Consider the following 21083-nt stretch of genomic DNA (forward strand, 5'->3'; position numbering starts at 1 on the left):
AATTTTGTGCTATTTTCTGTGCCTATAACAGTCTTTGTTACAAGACAATGAAATATATGCCAAGAACAAGAATTTATTGTACATTAAAAATGGGGTATAACTTTGATCACAAAAAAGGTTACAGGAAAAAACACTGAAAAATATATCCATTTTCTTGACAATGCTATGATTGTAACAAGCACAGAATGATGCAAATGTATTCAATCATTCTCCTGACACTTCCCACACACCAGGATAAAAAGAATATGGCGAAAATGTAACCTTTCTCGATACTGTTCAGTGTGAAATTCAGAAAGGGCTTAACTCCTTTCTCAGGAGCATTTTTACATACTCACCAGACAATGAGAAATGAAAGAAATAGGACAAAATCTCTTCTCAGTTATGCCCACTTTTAAGCTCGAGTAGGCTGTAAGGCACAACTGAAAGACAAACTTAGTTTATCAAATATAGGAATAAACTGTAGAAAAAAAGTGAACAGTATATTTTATGGCAAAAAACCCATTAGCTTCAACAGAACTTTGATTTCACCCTGGTAAATCAAACCCAGACTTCTAACCGGATATTTAGATGCCTAAATAAGTGGACTTATTTATTGTTCCCCTTTCTTCCTTGACTTCATTGTTTTTGAGCGGCTAGGCTTACAGAGGCAACCTGATTAATGTTACCTCAGTAGCTGTCAGATAATCAGCTCCGGTTCTCGTATCTTTGTGACCCTTAACATTCATTTTATTCTGATAGGTGTTTGTTTGGCTTAATCCCTTGTGGTTCAAATATCATACAACTTTTTTAGAAAATCAATCGTTAAAGACTTGTATATAGTAAAAAAGAATAAGCTATTGTTTTCAGGAGGTGAAGAGTTCGCATCCACGAAACTTATATGTTGCATCAAAACGTAATCTCATAGTTCTAACGCTACAGCTGTGTCACTGCAATAATGTGCAATACAGCTACATTTTACTAGCAAAATATAAGCTTATTTTGCACAGGGGAGGGGTGGCAGGAAGGGTCATGGGAACCTAGTGTTTATATGTTGACCAGTAAATTCTTATGGGAAAAAAAAAAGAAAACAAATGCCACTGCTCTGTTAAAGAAAAGTCATTTCAGTTCTGTGGGAGCTCACTCTTCCCATAATCAAATAAGGGTTTCCTGCTTCCTATGCCCTGATTTTCATTTCTCAACTTTGTAGAAAGGGTATTTTTGTATGCATGAAGCTATAAAATGACTAAAAGCTTCAAAACTCTAAAAACTAGGAGGAAATGAGCAGAGAGAGGTTTCTTCACTAGAAGGAATAGTTGCATATTAATAATGCTGGATTTCATCTTAGAAAGTGTAGTGCTTCAAAAGTCTGAGATCTTGTCATAGGAGACCAAGCCTTCGGGTTTTAGTTACTCATTAAAATCCAGCCCAGAATGCTGGTAATCGTAGTCTGTGCTGAGATCTCAGTCAGTTCTTACTGCGTAGACGTCTCAGAAATCACTAGCATTTTTGGTGCTAAGTAACACCTGTTGAAGTGCTGATAAAGTCAAGGCTGATAAAGGAATAAACCTGAACTGCAACTCTCTCCAGCATACATAGGTGTTTGCTGCAAGCTAGGACGGATGTCTGTTGGTGGGGTACTACCCATGATTTAAAGACAGAGGTTCTCAGAGGCTGCCTACAGCTCACCAAATGAGTAACCAAACAGGATGCTTGCAGGCTGAAGTATATAAATTATTGCTGCAGAGACCACTTTAAAACTTTCTTTTTCAGATGTTGAGTCTCACAACCTGTATCATGTGAAAACAGGCTGGGCTAAAGAAAAGCAATTAAACCAGTGTGCTTTTTATTTACTATGCAATTCCTGCTTATTTTAATGCTATCAATTGCAAACTTTTGCTACAAACTCTATTAGACCTTTGCTAGAATGAAACAGAACAGCTTCCCTGGCTAGTTGGGCAACATTTAATTCCTACATTTATTTTACCAACATATTTGTAAATCTTTTTTTCTTGTTAAGTTTGTCTTTTTTTCACCTCCTCTCCAAATTCTCTTAGGATAGGGTGCAGGTGTGGAACTGGGAACAGAACTGAGAAGTCCAAGACAGAGCTCAAAGGCTTATTCTACAAATAACACTGTGTGTTTTAGATTGTAAGATGTTTAGCTTTTTGAAAGTGGACAGGCAAAAAGCTCTGTCGTAAGGACAGGATGCACTCAAAGTCAATTTGAAGTGACACATAATGACCAAAATGTAGGTGTTTCAAAACAGGGAGTGCACTCTAAGGAGCTTCTGCTACCTTAAAATCACACTCGTCTTCATCCTGCTTCTCCTTTCCTGTCCTAAGTGAATTCTATAGCTTAGAAACACCAGCGTGTTGCAATTTAGCACGTTAGTATTTGAGATGTTCTGGTCACAAGGCATAACATGCAGTGCACCACTTGTTTACAGGGACAAATATACACCCAGGTATCCTCAAAGTTTAAAATTACAGTTAACGTATTCATGTCACCAGAACGTGATAAAAACAACAGCTTTAAAACTGGTAACCTTTTACATTTCTTGGTTGTATCTGGGTACCACTGAATACATGTTGCCCTCCTGCTCTCTACAGCCATATAGCTGAAATTAGAGTGCTTTTTCTCTTGGTTTAGGAGGGGACTTGCTGTCTGTGCATCTTGCACATGAACAAAGCCGAGACTTGAACAGGGATCGTTGTGATCCCCAGGTCCCTTACGGAGCCTTGTAGTCTCTAGGCAGCAGCTCAACCATGTAAGTGAGCCAAAAGGGTGTCTTCCTTCTGGCAAAACCACTAGGAGCTGTCAAAAGGTGTCTCAGTGGGAATTCACTCAACTTATAGAACAGGTATATGTTAAAGCAATTCCATTGAGACAATATTTCTGGTAAGACCCTCAAGTATTACCTGCCAGTTCCAGTTCTCCTAGGAAGTACATTTTTTGAGGATCATTTCTGAGGATATCATATAAAGCCCTTGAAAGTGGTTATCATCTGTTGTTCTGAAGTGGCACAAATAATGAACTCACTTCATTTACTCACCTGCCTCTGGTTCTCAGGGGTCCAATTTCCAACTAATGAGGGTACTGTAAGTGCCTCTGCTTCTGTCTCTAACTTCTTTACATATTTGTTTTTGTCAAAACAGATTCTCAATAGATTTTGGAATCTAGTTCCCATCCTTTATCATGGAATTAATTGCATACCTGTGGCTGCAAAAAATTGCTACAAGTACTTATATATGCTTTGTTTGAAAATTATTGCTGTATACTATTCTGAAGGCAAATTAATGAAATTACTGTAGGTGGCTAATCCTTTTATTATGAATAACATCTGGGTATTTACAAGCCCAGAATGATGCAGATGTGTAGGCTAAAACTACACAGGCATTTCTCATGCATTACTAGAAGAGGTGGCCACCAACTGGGTTAGAAAGCAGATATCCTACCTCCCTGCAATAGAGTGCATTGTAGAGTTTTATCTTCTCGTCTTAAGTACAAGCAATGGCCACCACCAGAGACAGGACGTGGGATTATATAGACATGTGGCCAGAAAGAACTTCCAATGTCCCTGTATTTGTTTTTTATCTTGCCATATTCTTATACTTTGGACCATAAATATTGAGAAGTTTTTGCATCACTAAGCAAACCATATGAATATGATATTTGAGGTGACAAAATGTAAAACAAAAATCACACCAAGACACTTAGAGGAAAAAAGTGCGTAATATACATATTTTGTGAGAAAGTTGCAGCATTTGCAGTTTTAGAAGTAAAAATATTGAGCCAGAACCTCAAATGATACAAATTTGGCATGCTGGAAATCCAACCCTTTGTGCTGAATTTTACATGTATTCTTTGCAAATGCAAACATTCTCCCAGAAACAAAATGTCAACATGATTGCCTTTTCAAAAAGGGAAGTGCAGATGAATTTGTATTGATGGGCACATCTCAGAGTGCACTATGGGTGCAGTTTGTTGACTGTGGGGTGGTGATTTTTCACTGTGGTGTTAGCCCATCCAAATGTTATATAGATGGAGCTGTTCTATTTGTAAATGTGGTGGTAGTGGTGGAGACAGAGCAAAAGAAAGGAAAAGAAAGAGAAAAATAAACTCGATTGTTGCAGGCTGCCACTGATTCATTCAAACAGACCACAAACCTTTTTCATTCAGCAGCTGTTCACTGAGGTGTGTAAGACTACAATCTGTTAGCCTGTAAAGTGCTTGGACAGAAGCTGAACATACCATATCAATAAGGGTTTAACCAAAAGCAGACATTTCTTTTGTACCTTTTTATAAAAAATGGCCCTTTTCAAGTTAAATTACAAGAGAGAAAACTGTGTACTTGGAAAAGTCTATGGTTCTCCTTGTTACACGTCCTCTACCAATCCTAACAAACAAATAATGATGGAAATTCCTTCGGTAATCATGGCAATCCGTTCTACACCAGGAATGGAGCAAAAGGTCTCCTCACACAAAATACAGTGAGCAGATCTTTCCCTCTCCAGTTTTAAAAATTTCAAAGCATCACATACTGTACATAAATAATTGATAACCGTTATGAACATTGAACTCTTCAGAACAGCTAAAACTCATTCCTCTCACCTAAGGGGGTGCTTTCAATGTTCTCCCTTACTAATCCCAAACTCCAAATTCCAATTTGCATGGTTTATTGTTTCGGGTTGTTTTTTTTTTTTTTTTGGGGGGGGGGGTGTGTTTGTTTTTTGTTAAATGCACCTCAAAGAAAAAAAGTTCTAATTTAGAATTACTCCAAGTCTTTTCAAGTGAAATGGATAATTGATCCATGACCACATACACAATGCAGTTTGCATCTCAAACCTCTCTGGGAAATAAATTGAGAAAACCAAAGTAACTCTAACCAGAAGGACAGGGATGGAACTCAGCTATAGCACAATTGAGAATCCTGGTCTGTAATGAGGAATGTAAGATTGACACTGAAGAACTCGGCCCAGATTTGAAGAACAGCGTCTCCTCTTTTCAATTTGTCAAACAGCAGACTTTGCTATTTAAATATTTTTTCAGAAGAGGTGACTCTGCAGGGCCAGATCCTTCTCTTTAATTATGTGTGCACAGATTTCAGTGGTATTCATGGTAGTTGTGTGCACACAAGTGGGGTCACAATTTGCCCCTAGAAACTTAGGGTTAGATATGCACTAGGTAATGATCTTACTTTTAATGCAACAAATTCTATTTTTCAATGTATTAGGAAATGTTAACCTACCATCCCGCAATATATATCTGTCTAGCCATGGTAGCTATGGGAGCCTGATTAAAAAGGTGTTCATTCCTTTTTAGAATTACAACTTTGCTTATTTCTAAGGATAACATATGCAGTATCTATATGCTGTTTAATTGGTAACACGTCTACAGTACCGACTGGAATCAGTAAGTGGCCACCAGGGTATAAAAGTGGATACTGTCATCAAGTGTGGAGATAGGCAAACTTGACAATGGAGATGGACGGCAAGAACCTCATATTGTGTCATCATGTTCCAACCCCAGGATGGGCATGTCCTGTCATGCAGAAACCTTCGCACCAACAGGATTTTATTTGTTTCAATTACTTTCTTACAACTGGAGTTCTATTTCTTTTTATATGTGGACGAAAGAAAATAGAAGAAAATAAATAAAAGACTTAGCCTCTCCTTCCGGGAAGCTGTACTCCAGCTTTTAATCTTCATTGTAACCCAAGCGGAGCTGATATGCCTCAGTTTTCAATACATTTTGTCTTTTGCGGAGGACGCAAGTGACTTCCTGACCCTACTGGCAGGTTCCAGGCTAGACTGTCTCTCTGATCAGCTGCTCTCTGTATGTCACTGCATGAGGCCTGAGCTGTAGCTGAATCCATAGCTGCTAGACAGCGACAGGGACTGCTGGTGCTCCTCGCTCTGCTCTGAGGTGTAGCTGGGAAACGTCTGTGCACGAGACACCTTTGTTGAACCGAGACTGTGACCTGGATGGAAAGCAGAGAACAGTGTATTATAAAGGTTTGCCATAAATCAATTTACTAAGGTTCAAAAACAACTGAGAGAAAGGTTGTCTCCGAATTAGTTAGGATGTAGGCTCTCCAATCTCCCTTTTCTCTCTAATGTAACGCTTTGATTCATATCCTCCAAACACTTTTGAGGTACTCTCCATACCTGTGAACTGGCATATGTCTTGACTAACACAAGAGTGTTAGTATGTTGTATAGATAGGTAAAGAGCATGTTGTCCATGCTCTTTACCTATCTATAGTTGTGCCCCACTAACCGAGGAACATTCTTTTTCAAACAAAGAAGAAAAAGAACAAATTCATATTTTCACTATGATTACAGTTCCTTTTCTTTTACAGATTCATTGTTTCACTCCCTGGTTAGTGTGGAGAGGTCCAGTTCTTCAAGGCCACTTACACACCTACATTCAACATTTAGGCACCTCTTATATGTTCAAGCCCTGTTTACCTGCCATCTAAATCATGTGGACACCTAATTTTCTGCCAATTACTATAAACAAAGCCATCTCAGCATTGGTGCAGTCTCACAACCAATGAGTTGGTAAGAAATGCCTACAGGTAGGAAAAAAGCTTCATTTGCAGGACACAGTCCTGTAGGCATGGCCAATACCTGTCAGACCCAGTAGCAAAAGGGCCAGGTGCTGGTCACTGATAGGTGGGGGGGAGGTACATAACAGAAGGATCATGCGTGTCTCACTCCACATTGGTGATCAGGGCACCAGCACAGGATGTGGGACATGTGGGTTCTAATCCCTGTTGTAATCAGGCAGACCCAGGATATTGAACAAAGGTCTCCAGGTCCATACCTCACCTTAGTACCCTACCCACTAGACCATTCACTATTTTGAGGTGCCTTCTCCCTTTGGTTTTCATGGACAGGAAACCAGGCATAGATACCTAAGCAACTGACTTTGCTTAGATGTCTAACTCCAGGATTGGGTTCATGGGAGAAGCCCTAGGAGAGAGAGGTGCCTGCCTGACAAGAAGTAGGTACTTACCAGACACACTAGATTAGATGCCAAAGCCCTGCCCTTTCTCTGTGTGTTTCACTCGTGCCTAGGCATCTCCTTCAGTGCCTAGTGGGCTTCTTTTAGGAAAACTTGGCACCAAATTTGAGGCTAACAATTCCACTAGACAGAAGGCCACCTATACCTGGGGTGTTGCAGCACTTCATATGTTTAACAGTCTGGGCCAGATGCTTGAAGTTTCCTTCTATATATGATTTGATCCTGTACTGTCTTCAGTGTTTGCATAAGTATGGGTTATTCAGGAGCAGGCAGACAAGGTTCTTTGGGTGAATCTAATATCTTTTATTAGACCAACTTAAATAGATGGAAAAAATATTTCTTAGCAAGCTTTCAGGTTTAAAACCCTTTCAACATGCTGAGGAAGCCTCTGCAGTCGGTGTGTGCTCTTCCTGGATGGAATTAATCGTAAAGAAGCCTTTACTATTTATTCCATCCAGGAAGAGCACACACCGACTGCAGAGGCTTCCTCAGCATGTTGAAAGGGTTTTAAACCTGAAAGCTTGCTAAGAAATATTTTTTCCATCTATTTAAGTTGGTCTAATAAAAGATATCAGATTCACCCAAAGAACCTCATCTGCCTATGTCTTTAGACCACCATGGCTACAACCTACACCCCTGTTTTCAGGAGTAGGGGTTGTGTTACTAATCTGGGAGAAAAAGGAGGTCTCCTTGGTTTTCAGTAGTGAAATAACATTGCATTATTCAATAACCTAAAATAGATGTCTTTTGTCACACAAATAGTTAGCACCATCAGATTCCTAATTACTATTCAAGTAAAAAGGGATTCATAAGACTCACTAAGTTATCTGGGAGCCATGAAGAACATTCTCCACAACAGAACATAATCAGTTAAGCCTTAAACCGTCAAATGTCCATTTTCAGTAGATTCCAGACATGCCAAATTGCTCTTCTTTTGTGCTGTCATTTATATTTGGAATAGTCTCCCACTTCTTTTTCTAACATTTTAATTTTTTTAAGTCTTCCTGGGCACATCTACATGTGCAATTAGAGCGCAGCAACAAACATGGCACTTATCGCACTGGAGTTTATTACTTCCACGTATGCCATTTGAAATACGTGCCTGCGACCGCAGCACATTGAGCTGGGTTGGAGCAGTCCCAGCTGGTGGGGGGCCCTGGGAGTTAGCCTGCGAGCCCAGGGCTGCTCCTGCCCAGCTCAACGTGCTGCGGAAAGTCTGACTGGGGCATGAAAGAATGCAGCCCCTACACCGAAGCACCCTTGTGTCCCAGCCAGTCACGCCAGCTGCTGTGGAGTAAAAAAGTAGATGCCAAGATGTTTACTGTGGAGCCAATTAGGTAACTCCACAGTAAACATCTCATATAGATGTGCCCCCTCTTCCATAAATTCTTATTCCCTATGGATTCTTAGAGCCCCTTGTTTAATGGAACCATACTTTATGTAGCTTAGATGGTGTTGTGACTTTTTGCCATTCAATTGTAAAGTGCTCAGGCAGGACAGACATTTTTTTCTCTACTTTGTAGAACATCATGCACATTTATGGTAATTCAATAATCAAATGTAATAATCAAATTGATAACTAAGGAATAAAAGCCATTCTTATTCATTTGAATAATAATGATATTGGTTTCAAAGGGAAAAACTCATAGAAAGCCTAATGTTTACAAATTGTCATTATGGTGGATGGCTGGATAAGCTAAAGTCTTATGCTTAGTCAAAGACCAGCATCATAATTAGTATTGTGTATTTATACTTCAGCATTAATGAAAGATGGATCATAGTCTACATAATAGAACACTGGATTAGGAATCAGAATCAGATCTGCTGGAAGCAGTGCTAATTAATTTAAGTGTGACCTTGGCTTAATCAGCCCTGTGGAGAGAGAACTGAGCAAGCTGTATATGCTAGTTTGATTACTGGTATTTGTATAGATATGTTAGTGTGGCAATCCACCTGGGCTAATACACTTTGCTTCTCAGCAGATGAATTTGCTTCCAGTAACATGACTATATTTCTTCTGATCCCCACAGTGTCTGTAAGCACATTAACTTGGATATCTCTGCATGACATTGCATTGTGTCAGGTAAGGTGCATCTTCAGAGTCATAGAGACGTCAGAAAGTTGATGATAAACCTAGGAAAAAGAGCCAGCTTATCTGACTCCCTATAGCTATCCTGCTGATTACCTACCTTAGTTAATTAAGATTAGTAAAATTCTTTGAGCACCTTAAATATTTGTTTCATCTTCAGAAATCACAATTCAGAACTGGTATTGAAATGGGGTTGGAAAAATTTTGTTAAAATATATTTAGTAATGCCACTCTCTCTCTCTCTCTCTCTATATATATATATATAGAGAGAGAGAGAGAGAGAAAGAGACAGTGACATTACTAATATATATATATATATATATATATATAAAAACCCCCCCTCTCTTTTATAAAAAAAAAAACCAGCAGGGGGTTCAGCCCTTACACAAGGGCTTCAGGCCCCCAACAGGGGGCTCAGCACTGACACAAGGGGTTCAGCCCCCACAGCAGGGGTTTGGTTACCCAACAGGAGGTTCAGCCTGACACAAGGGGTTCAGCCCCCCAACAGGGGATTTGTCCCCCCAACAGGGATTTCAGCCCCCACACAAGGGCTTTGGCCTCCACACAAGGGTTTCAGCTCCCACAGAAGGGGTTTGTCCCCCCAACAGGGAGTTCAGCCCTGAAACAAGGGGTTCGGCCCCCCAACAGGGGGATTGGCCCCCTAATAGGGGTTCAGCCCCCACACAAGGGGTTCACCCCCCCAACAGGGGATTCAGCCCCAACACAAGGGGTTTCACCCCCCAACAAGGCATTCAGCCCTGACTCAAGGGGTTCAGACCCCCCAGCGGTGGCCACCCCCCCTGCAAGGCCCACATGCTCCACACCAGCTCCCCTATTGCTGCCCCACCTTGCCTCATCCCCCACCAGTTGCTGCAGCCCGCAATGACTGTCCCCCCCCCCCCCCCCCCCCCCCCCCCCCGCCCGCCCCCCCCCCCCCCCCCCCCCCCAGCTGGGCAAATGGCAGCAGGATAGAGCCCCCTCTCTGAGTGCTACTGCATCCACATCCCGCACCCCTCTCCCCAGTGTAATGCACTCCCCCTTGCCCCAGCTGTGCAGCTTATCCAAGCTCCAATGCCTTCTTCCCCTGTGCCCCTTTCATCCTCCTTACCCCAACCCCAACAGATTTACCAGCAGGTGTGTCAGCTTCCTATGGCCAAATCTCCAAAGTGGTGCCAAATCTTTTGGATCTGATTCAGCTGAATTGAATCAGGACAGTGATTCAAATCTCTGAACTGAGACACTGTCCTCTGAATTGGCCAAATCCAAAGTAAATACTTGCAACTTTGCACAGGCCTAGTAAGTAACTAAAAATACGGAAAAAAAACCAAAACAAAAAACACTCTTCTAAATAGACAACAAGGTGCACCAGGAAAAGGAATTCTGGAGGTTTCTGGACTAGTTTGAATCACTGTTCTTAATCACTACCTGAAAGAAGATTGATTTACAACACAGAATATCAAAAGAAGTAATTAAACAAAAATAAAGAAGCTGAACTAAGAATAGACAAAAACAGTGGCCCCTTTAGGGCAACAATATGATGAACAGCAAAATATGTTAAGGGAGTACAATCAGAACATATAACAACTACAATAGTCATCAAATAAATGTTTGATCCATTTTAAGATCAAAGATTATCTAAGGGCCCCAGTAAAACTAGAGGAGGTTAAAAATAACAAAAGACTTTGACCCATTTCAATTGATATCCATTGCAGGGAAAAGCATTAAAATAATAATGTTATATAAAGACATTTGCTAAATTCAATTTTATTTTGATTTCTTGCAATATGTCTTTCAGTAAATAAATGTTCATTTCTAATTATATGCGTCACAAAGGGAGAAGTTATATTACAGTGGACTGGGTCCAACAACTTGTATATTCAATGAAAATATAGTATGTGCTTCAGCCTGTAGGCTTCAATTGAAATTTATTTTTTAGAAATCATACAAGGGAACAAAACCACTGTTTCACATCTTATCAGTTTTTGTAAGTAATCCAGAGTACTGAAAAGCAGAAAAAAATATTAAATCTTCCACAGGAATAATTCGATACATACCATTCAAAAAGTTGTAAAGTAAATCTTACAAGAGTTAAATTTTATATATATATATATATATATATATATATATATATATATTAGTAATGTCACTGTCTCTTTCTCTCTCTCTCTCTCTCTATATATATATATATAGAGAGAGAGAGAGAGAGAAAGAGACAGTGACATTACTAATATATATATATATATATATATATATATAAATAGAAACCCCCCCTCTTGTTTAAAACAAAACAAACACAAACATTTATATTGACTTTGAATGACTCTACAGGTCTAATGGCCTCACACTGAAGAATATTATTTTTCAAGATTGACCAAAAACTCCTCCTCTTGTTTAAAACAAAACAAACACAAACATTTATATTGACTTTGAATGACTCTACAGGTCTAATGGCCTCACACTGAAGAATATTATTTTTCAAGATTGACCAAAATTGTTAGCATTTCAGGGACAGCAAGGATGTAGCTAATCAGCTTTGGCAAACCCTTGACATAACGGCTGCCCTTGGACATGTCTATTAGCAGTGCAATTAGTTTATTGCTTCACAAAAAATTACAAGCCGTCAAAAGGTAAGGAAATGAGTAGTAATATCAAGAGACAGGAAAAACAAAGCAAAATAAAGCAAAAAAAGGCCAACCCCAAAACCTGACAAAGTAACAGTAAAGATAATAAAAACACAAGCTGCATTCCCAGTGGCAATTTAACAATCACAAAATCCCTTTTATAGCATGCACAAGCAGAATGCATTCTGTACGTGTAGCTATACTACTTATTCACTGGATTAAATTAACATTAGCTTCCAAAACCCTGACTGAGATGCCAGGTCTAAATGTTTTCTGCTTCAAGAAGCTTTTGCATTAAACTGCATTACAATGTAAACTGACAATGAGGGCTGAACTGCAAAGTAAAACTGTTGAAGAAAAGCAGACTGGCATATTATGTTGTCTGAGAATAAAGAGCCAGTCTGGAAAGCTTTACTCGTGAGTGAATTTCACATGCACAGGAGAGTCAACTGGATGTCTATACATTTTTTATTTTTCTGGGATTTGCATCATAATGACCTGTTGTTTCTTTGCCTTAGCACAAAGCTATCTATAAAGCAGGCTTATGATCGTAAGCGTTTGGCTTGTTATTCCAAAGCTACTATTTTTTCTTTTAAAAAAATATGTTGCCTTGTCCTTTATGTCCCAAAAACTAAAATAACCAGGTTATGAAGTGAACCTAGTGGATTGTTAAATGCAAATGTTTTACTGGTGCTACAAAAGGTCATGTGCAAAGTGTTAGCCTTATTCTTCTGCATCTTTTGCTCACAAAGGTAATTCATACATATGTACATATATGGGGGTGTATACACACACACACACACACACACACACACACACACACACAGAGTAAAACCTTGTTAGTTTGATACTGAATAGTTCAAAGGATGGAATACTTTGAACCTATTTTCATTCCCCAGCTGAAAGGATAGGTTTCTGTATGCTTTAGGATATGGATAATTCAAAATATGGGTACTTTGAAATTTGAAGTCCTTTTCTGGTTTCTTGGACCATTAAATATTTTGTCTATCACTAAACTGTTGCCAGAGGCAGCACATGCTCAGTCATGGGAGCCAACTACAAAGTTGGTTGAATGCAGCCCACATTAAGCATGCCCATAGAGCACCTAGCCCAAGGCCAGGATCCATGTTTATTAAATATGCCAGTGGGAACCTACCATAAAGTTAGATTAGTGCAGCCCATCTGAATAAAACATCATGCTCTGTCCCCCTCAGTGCCAACTCTTTTTCAAGTCATAGTGAACTACTACATTGACTTCAACTTCCTCTTCACACTCACAACTAAGCAGTGCCTATTTTTCTCATTTCCAATTATTTCTATTTTTTTACCAGCCTTATATGTCCAGCAAACATCACCAAATGTCTATGCACATGAGAGGCTCTGTCGACCCTTCCTTTGGCCCATCACGTGACCAGTATGGCCCCACACATAATGGGGTGGAGCTGGACCAGGTGGCACCATGCCTCGTCTGCATATAAATGTTTGGAACATTCCAGGACTTGTGACAAGAATGCCTGGTTCCAATAATGAGTAGGGGACAAGCACATGGATCCTTTGTGATGGATATCTGGAGTACAAACACATATACTGAGTGCTGGGCTGTGGAGGTCACTGTGGCTTTAAACACTATTGACTCTGCTGGAACCCAACCCCATGAATCATACTGTAAGTCACAAGCCTTTTGGCTTTGAACTACTATCTTGTATAGCTTGAGCTATGCATAAACATGCATAGAAATATATTTCAAGAGTGTGTTTATCAAATAATTATGCTAAAACTTTGAGCAGTTTACAAAAAGATAAAACTGAAACAGTGCTTATACAGCCAGGTTTTTCTGTTAACATTCTATTTAACAGCTGCACGGCCTCCTGCACAACTAAGCCTGTGCCTACCATACTAATTTGCATATATGCAAATTAGTATGGGCGCTCTCATTTCAAATCTGTTTCTTTCGAAATTACAATTTTTGGTGACTTTAAATTAACGAGGTTTTCCCAAGGGTGTGTGTGTGTATACACATGCGCGCGTGCGCGCGCACACAAACACATGCATAAAGAGAATGGCACAGACCACTGATATCTTGCATATCTATACATAATGCATATAAATATATGTATATGTATATATATTTATATAGAAACTATAGTTTATGATATATTATTCATATACATCTATATACATATACATTATATATTATATGTATAATATATATATTTAAGATATCAGTAGTCTGTGCCATTCCCTTTATGAATTTTATCCAATGACTATTTAATGTAAAAATCTGGAAACAGGCCTTGAATTAGGGATCATAACCCAGGACTCCCCTCTCCTGGGCGAATGCCTTAACTTATAAGAGTTGTCTTCCCTATTATACTCTGTCTATAGTACAATAAGTATTGCATTCTTTTCTGTACAGTGACACAGTTTCAGCACACGGAGATTGGCCACAGACTCGTCTGAAAATTGATGGATGGTAGAAGATTTGAAGCTGAGGCAGGGGTTGAACCCAAGTAGTTTATTTCCTGGATGAATTCTCTAATCACTAGGGTATTATATAAAAAAAGTTATTTGTGATGGCTGGTGTTGACCTACCAAGCTGCTGTTCTTTGAAAAAAAATGGCTGTTGGTGTCTATGCTTAGGAAATAATTTAGACTGTGGTCAGGATGGGGCTCCTAAAACATCAGGAATTTTGGACATACCACTGGCTTTAATTAGCTAGCTCCACAAGAGCTTCCTGCTAAGCATATTTCTAATTCTGTTCTTCCCATGCAGTGTATATGGAGCCTTCGTGTCTAACACCATGATTTGGTTTCCACTTTTTGACCCCCAACTCCTTTATTGGATCTGTTCCTCTCTTCATGTGGATGGTACCCAAGGAAAATGAATCTAAAAATGATTACTGTAATAACATTTTTCTCAAAGTTAAGTCAAATTAAAGGTCATCCTGAGCTTAATAGCTCATTGAGTTAGTGTGGTTAAGATACACCACTTTCTTTAGTTGGTAGTACGTCCTTTGACTCTGCATCCTAAATGAACAGGAATCCATTTACAGCTTGGTCATCTAGAGCTAGGGCAATCTTTAGCATGAGTCCAGAGCAGCCATAGCAAGATACTTTAACTGCTTTGCCACTGTGTTCCCTTAATGATATACATATATTCTAATATTATAAAAGCTTAAGTCTGTCTGTCTGTCCATAATATTTTAATTGCACTCTGATTGGCTGATGGAAACAGACAGAGTGCTCCATACATGGAGAAGCGCTGCCATGATTCCAAAGCTGCGTTGAGAACCAGACCCGCTCCCTGCAAGAGGCAGAACAGTGGCAGCATGGGGCATTAGGTGGTGGCACTCCATCTCAGCCCCCTCTGCCCCTCCCCCCCCGGTCATTCTTGACGGGCAATTGGCTAGTGTGTGTATATATGAATATATAGATGTAGGTGTGTGTGTGCATGTATATATATGTGTGTGTATGTATATATATATATATATATAGAGAGAGAGAGAGAGAGAGAGAGAGTATACACCATTTTCCACATTGATACATACATAGATATAGATATACCTATATAGAGGCACATATGTATATGTGTATGTATGTATACACACACACACACACGTATATACATACACACACAAATGTGTGTGTGTGTGTGTGTGTATGTATGTATGTATGTATGACTGAATAACTGTGGGCACAGCTACATGTTCATTAATGTGAAGTTATTACTGCGCATTTAATTTAGTACTTGCATAATCAAGTGCTAAATAAATGTGCAGTAACCAGAGCAACTACACAGTAGTGGCTGTGAATGCTTTTCAAGTGATGCTACTGTGTAGTAGCTTAATAATACTGTGCAGTAGTGTATTAGCACTGTTTGTGCTGTGATGGGCTAGTGCACAGTATTATTAGGCTACTGCACTGTTAGTGTCTCATGCAGATGCACCCAATGAGCAGCGGTATGTCCCAAAAGCAGACAGTTCCCATTTTGGTTCTTTATGTGCCAAGAAATGATTATTTAGAATTATAGAAAATTTGAGTTGGAAGGGACCTCAGGAGGTCATCTAGTCCAATCCCCTGCTCAAAGCAGGACCATCCCCAACTAGATCATCCCAGCCAAAGCCTTGTCTAGTCAGGTTTTGAAAACCTACAAGGATGGAGCTTCTACCATCTCTCTGGGTAACCTGCTCCAGTGTTTTACTACCTTCTTAGTGAGAAAATTCTTCCTAGTATCTAACCTAAACTTCCCTTGTTGAAACTTGTATTATGTATTTTAGTTCACATGTGCTGTGGCCTTTGACTTTCTTTTGTATAAACGCTGCAAAAGAAAAAGACTACGAGTCTGGCTGCTCACTGGGAATTGGCACCAACTGGCCTTCCTTTTTTCACATCTCACAGATCCCACCTGCTCACTCTATTTGATACATATGGAGAGTCTAAATCCATTGATAGGTTCCCTTACAAATTTAATTCCCTCTTACCTGATTGGTATTATATGAATAGGTGAGCTTAATTCTAAACAAGAGTTAATTTACTTTAGAAGGATTAACAAACAGCTCGTGGTAGTCATTAGATTTATTAGTACCCCATATAATGAAGGTTTTTCTAAGGCAAATTCAATCTGAACATGATAATGATGGAGTGAATTTACATAGGGACTGGTTTACATGTGGTAATTAATTTTAAAGTTGAAGTACTCTCTCAAACTATATTTAATGGCCATTTGAAAATTTCTTAATAATGGATTAAGTGAGAAATACTGCATACCTACACAAAATGACATAAAGTCTAAATGAGGTCTATCCCAAGCTCTAAATTACAATGATGCCTGTGGAGTTGCTTTTGTCCTATTGGATAGACTTTGAGGAAAGATTCCTATCATGTCTGCTGCAAATGGAATGTCCTTATGCTCGGCCCTACCACTTGGGCACTGTAGCTGTACATGAAAATGATCTGTAAATAATCTTTCTCATAGCCACATTTGACCATTTAGTTCCCATGGGAGAAGCCACAGGAGCAAGCTAAGTAGGAAAACTCTACAAGAGTTCTCCCATGTAGTTCAACCCTAATGTGAATGTGTAGGTCTACCCTCATGAGACTTCACACTGTAGATCTCCATCTTTAAGGAAACCTTGTCTTTACGTTCCATTAGGACCCTGTTACCAGAGGCCATTCCATTAACCATTTTTAGGGCCACTCATAGGAGCAAAGGACCCAGAAGACAGGGCTGAAACACGAATATAGCTTGTAGCTACTTTAACTTTTTCATTAATTCCATATGAAGGTACAGTGAGGTGGGTATGGTGAATTAATAGTGGAGAACAATATACACAGTGCATGCATCTTCATAACCTTCTCCCTGCAGACATCTGACCTAATGAAAAGCTACTTATATGACACAAGGAGGATGATTTTGCAAAACAGGCCTCTTCTTCTGCCTCTGTTACATTTTGAAATGACACTAGGAGACCCATGTCAAAGGATCCAAGAGATAGTATGAGGGACTCAGTAGCTGTTTTCACAAAGTAACAGACTCCTAGATGTACTTTTGCAGAGTAATAGGGAGAGTAGAGAAAATTGATTTAATTGATGCTTGCTGAAGAAGTGAGCAAGCTATGAGTCATAGCCAATTGGCAGCCAGGTATTCTGAGATTAGTCACTAATGTAAACACTTGGATAAAACAGTGGCTTAGCTGGGTGTGAGAAGACCACCAAACCAATCACTACAATGATAATGCCAGTGCTTAATTCAAACAAACAAACAAAAACCCATAAACTCAGTCTAAAAATACAGAAAGGCCTTTATGGGTACTTCTGCACTGACTGCAAACTGCTCTCAAGACTAGCACTGAAAAATAAGTCCCACCTACCCATTCCTGCAGGACTCAAGCCTGGAAATATGCTAATGAGGCAAACCTCATCTCTGTCACCTTTCTCAGGGTCTCTAGAGTGACAGAGAGAAAAAGCCCTGGAGTGTCCTGATAGCTTCAGTTCCAGGTTTGCTGCTTTAGCTGAACAACTGGATACCACCTTACCATTATGGAGGCTCCACGGTTATGGTTGCTTTTTGAAGTAAGCAACGTTGAAACTGAAGACACAGGAACAAAATCTCTCATTAGAAATGTAGTCTTCTGTGTTATAAGATTCTTGCATGAATAGTATTTTAGTGTGTCACATTTACGCTTTCACACATTAGACAGTAGCAGAAGACAAATTTTGCTTGTGGGTTTCAGTAGTTTTCTGGTATCATAATTCTTTTCATGTACATTTAGCAAAGTACTCAAGACAGGCACACTTTCCTTTTCTGTGACAGCACATCAGAAATATATTTTATTTCTACTTGAGGACACAGCCTGAGTTGAAATTGTATTACTCACGTCACATATATTTTGAATTTCTCTTCCTATCACAGAATGCAATGAAGCTTTAGTCCAAACCAATTACATATACATGATTCATAAAGATGTAAGCTGGCAAAGGAGGCCAACATGAGATTTCTAATTTTAATTATGGAGGAAGCAGAAAGAGTTTACCTAAGTATCATGCTTCATGGCAAAGTGCCTATTTATAATATACAGATAGAGAAAAACATAACTGTTTCTTACTAACAGGGATGATGGCTAGATGGATAAATAGATAGATCACAACTTCTGCAAGGTGAGTTGAGGTATACATTGAGTTTAAATGTGAAGAAAGAATGCAAGAGATCCAGAAGCGTGCCTTAACTCCCCCCACTTTTGGAGCTATGGCATCTTAGTGTTAATGGCCATGTCTACATGAGATGCTACTGTGCTGTATTTCATTACTACTAGTAGGATTGCAGGGTATGAACTGTGATGTGATGCTACTGCGCAGTAGTAATGAGCTACTGTGCAATCAGCATCACCACAAAAGTTGTGTGGAGATGCTACGGTGAAGTAATACCAGTTACTGTGCAGCCATTTAGTACCTGGGTATGCAAGTACTAAATGCACAGTAACAACTGCACAGTCAGTGTCTCATGTAGACACAGCCGCTGAGACACCTCTCTCCCCTTTTGATCGACAGCCTGGAAACTTCTCCTGGAAGTAAATGTCTAAGTGCTTTCCTTCAAGAAAAGGGGAAAGGGTCACTGTTTGCTTTTGGGACCACTTTATATAATACCTCTGTGCTTAGAGCATACACTCACTCAGGATGCATAAGACCTATGTTCAGTTCCTTTCGGTCCCTTAAGGGATTCAAACCAACATCTCCCAAAAGAGTGCTTTAACAACCATGGTATTCTGGGACGTGGCCAGTTTTAAGGTCTTATTTTCTGTCTATTCCACTTTCTGTAAAAAAAAAAAGTAAAGCTTCATTGGGCCAAAGAGAGTATGCCTTTCTGCTCTAGGAGAAGGAACTCCTACATTCCTCTTTCTGCTCAGAGGACTACTACATAATACAGTCACTGGAGAAAATGCACATAGTGCATAAAAGTTGCCCAGGCAACCTGAATTTTGGCATCCTTAAAATCACAATGCTTGACTTGGCAAAATTAACAATATTCTTTTAATGTACTTCTTGTGGATAATAATAACTAGCCTTAGCATCAGGAAAATCATGACATCTGCATACACAAGTAATTAAAAGCACAAAATTACAAGCATTAAGTTAAAGCTAATTACATATTTTAATTCCTTGTACTTATTGTTTGTATATAGTAATCCTCAAAGGCACCTCTAGGGATAAGGTCACAACTACACTACACCTGGGACTACTGCCAAAAAACACTTGCTCCTACTTGGCATCTACCAAATCCTGGAAGTGAGGAAATATAGTCAGGTTACAGAGTCCTCAAATGTATCCTCTATTGCTACACGTAGGCTATTTCAGACACATTTCCTGCCACCTACCCAGGTTCATTTCCAGAATTTGGCACACAATCAATGAGTATGAGTGGCATGTTTCTTGGCAATGACCCTGGGATAGAGGTGATGTAGACATTTCTGAAAGCTTCTTGCCTGTAAATGCTATAGAGAAGTATGGTAAGTATGCACAGACAAGTACATTCTATGCACCATCTCATACATAGTAAGACTTAGAAATGTGGATCAAGTATAATACAGAAAAAGAAATTCTATTTTTTTAAGGAAATATATTATAAAGTTTTGTTGCAGAATAAGTTGAGCCATTAGAAAGTAATGGCCCTGTGACAGGCAACAAGAAATATATGTATATAGTAGGGGTGTCAAACATATGGTCCATGGCCTGCATTTGGCTTGTGGGACACTGCCATCTGGGTCTTTGTGCTTTCCCTGGGTCTGATCTGACCCACATGAAGCATGGTGTGTGCCCCTACCATGGGGCCAGTCTGTGGGTCAGATCAGGCCCACAGACCCTCTCTCTTTCCCCCAGCATACCTGATCTGGCAGTTGCTCCAGCTGGTCTGGGACCTGTGATGAATGTAGCACAGGCCTCAGACTGACCAGAATGGATGTCATGTGCAGTGCAGTCTGGCCGGAGTGGAAGCTGTGATGCACATGGTGCTGCCCTGGCCAGACTGTGCTACATATGACACCTCTGGGATGCACGCTGTACATGGTGCCCACTGCAGCAAGTCCAGGGATCCTGCACTCACAGGCACTGCATGCAGACTAGGTCTCACACTGGCTAGATCAAGCACTGCATGCAGTGTAGCCCCGGGACTTCTGGGATGGGCTCCATATGCAGCACAGGCTGGATGGGGTGGCCACTATAAAGCTTCAGTAGCCGATTCGATTCAGAGGAGATTCAGCCCGATTCAGTGACCGAATCTCCAAATCCAAATCGAATTGGGAGACCAATTAAAAGGTCCAGATTGAATTGGAAGCCTCCAAATTGATCCAGAAAAGCTTTGGTGCTGATTCAGAGATTCAGCCATAGACTAAACAGGAAGCAGTCCTCACTGCGCTGAACGCAACTGCCTCCAGCTGGAAAGTCTGTTGTGGTGGGTGGACGGGATAGGGAAGTGGTGTGTGTGTGTGTGGGGTGGGGGCGCAGATCAACATCCCCACATTGAGGCCAGGGCCTTCCACCACCCATCCAGAGCACAGCCTAGCCCAGCCTGCCCTGCGCAGATCTGGGGGTACATGCCCATTTCCATGCCCTCCCAGACCAGTGGCACACGGTGGCACGCAGTGGAGGAAGCCCCCCTCCCTGAGTCCCGCGACCCCCCACCCTGGCTGGCAGCTTGTCCCAGCCCCAGCCCTAATCCCTCCCTTGCTGTGGGAGTGTTGATGTGCCCCCTCATCCCCCACGCCCCTTCCCTCCACCCACCACAACAGACTTACCTGCTGGAGGCAGCTGTGTCCAGTGTGGTTATAACTGCTGCCTGTTTAGTCTATGGCCGAATCTCTGAATCGGCGCTGA

General features: G+C 40.3%; 1 protein-coding gene across 4 annotated transcripts in view; it reads right to left on the reverse strand.

Annotated features, from left to right (window-relative positions):
- Window positions 1-4692: 4692 nt before the first annotated feature.
- DOK6 (docking protein 6) overlaps window positions 4693-21083 on the reverse strand; it is a 484934-nt gene continuing 468543 nt past the window's right edge. For 3 of the 4 annotated variants that reach the window (XM_014522834.2, XM_006029876.2, XM_025211348.1), the window contains one exon: window positions 4693-5959. In XM_014522834.2, coding sequence (XP_014378320.1) covers window positions 5820-5959 — 140 coding nt within the window. In that variant the 3' untranslated portion in view covers window positions 4693-5819. The remainder of the gene's footprint in view (window positions 5960-21083) is intronic. The other variant, XR_003095549.1, reaches the window with a different exon arrangement.

Source organism: Alligator sinensis, unplaced genomic scaffold (assembly GCF_000455745.1).
Source record: "Alligator sinensis unplaced genomic scaffold, ASM45574v1 scaffold1213_1, whole genome shotgun sequence".
Lineage (NCBI taxonomy): Eukaryota > Metazoa > Chordata > Crocodylia > Alligatoridae > Alligator > Alligator sinensis.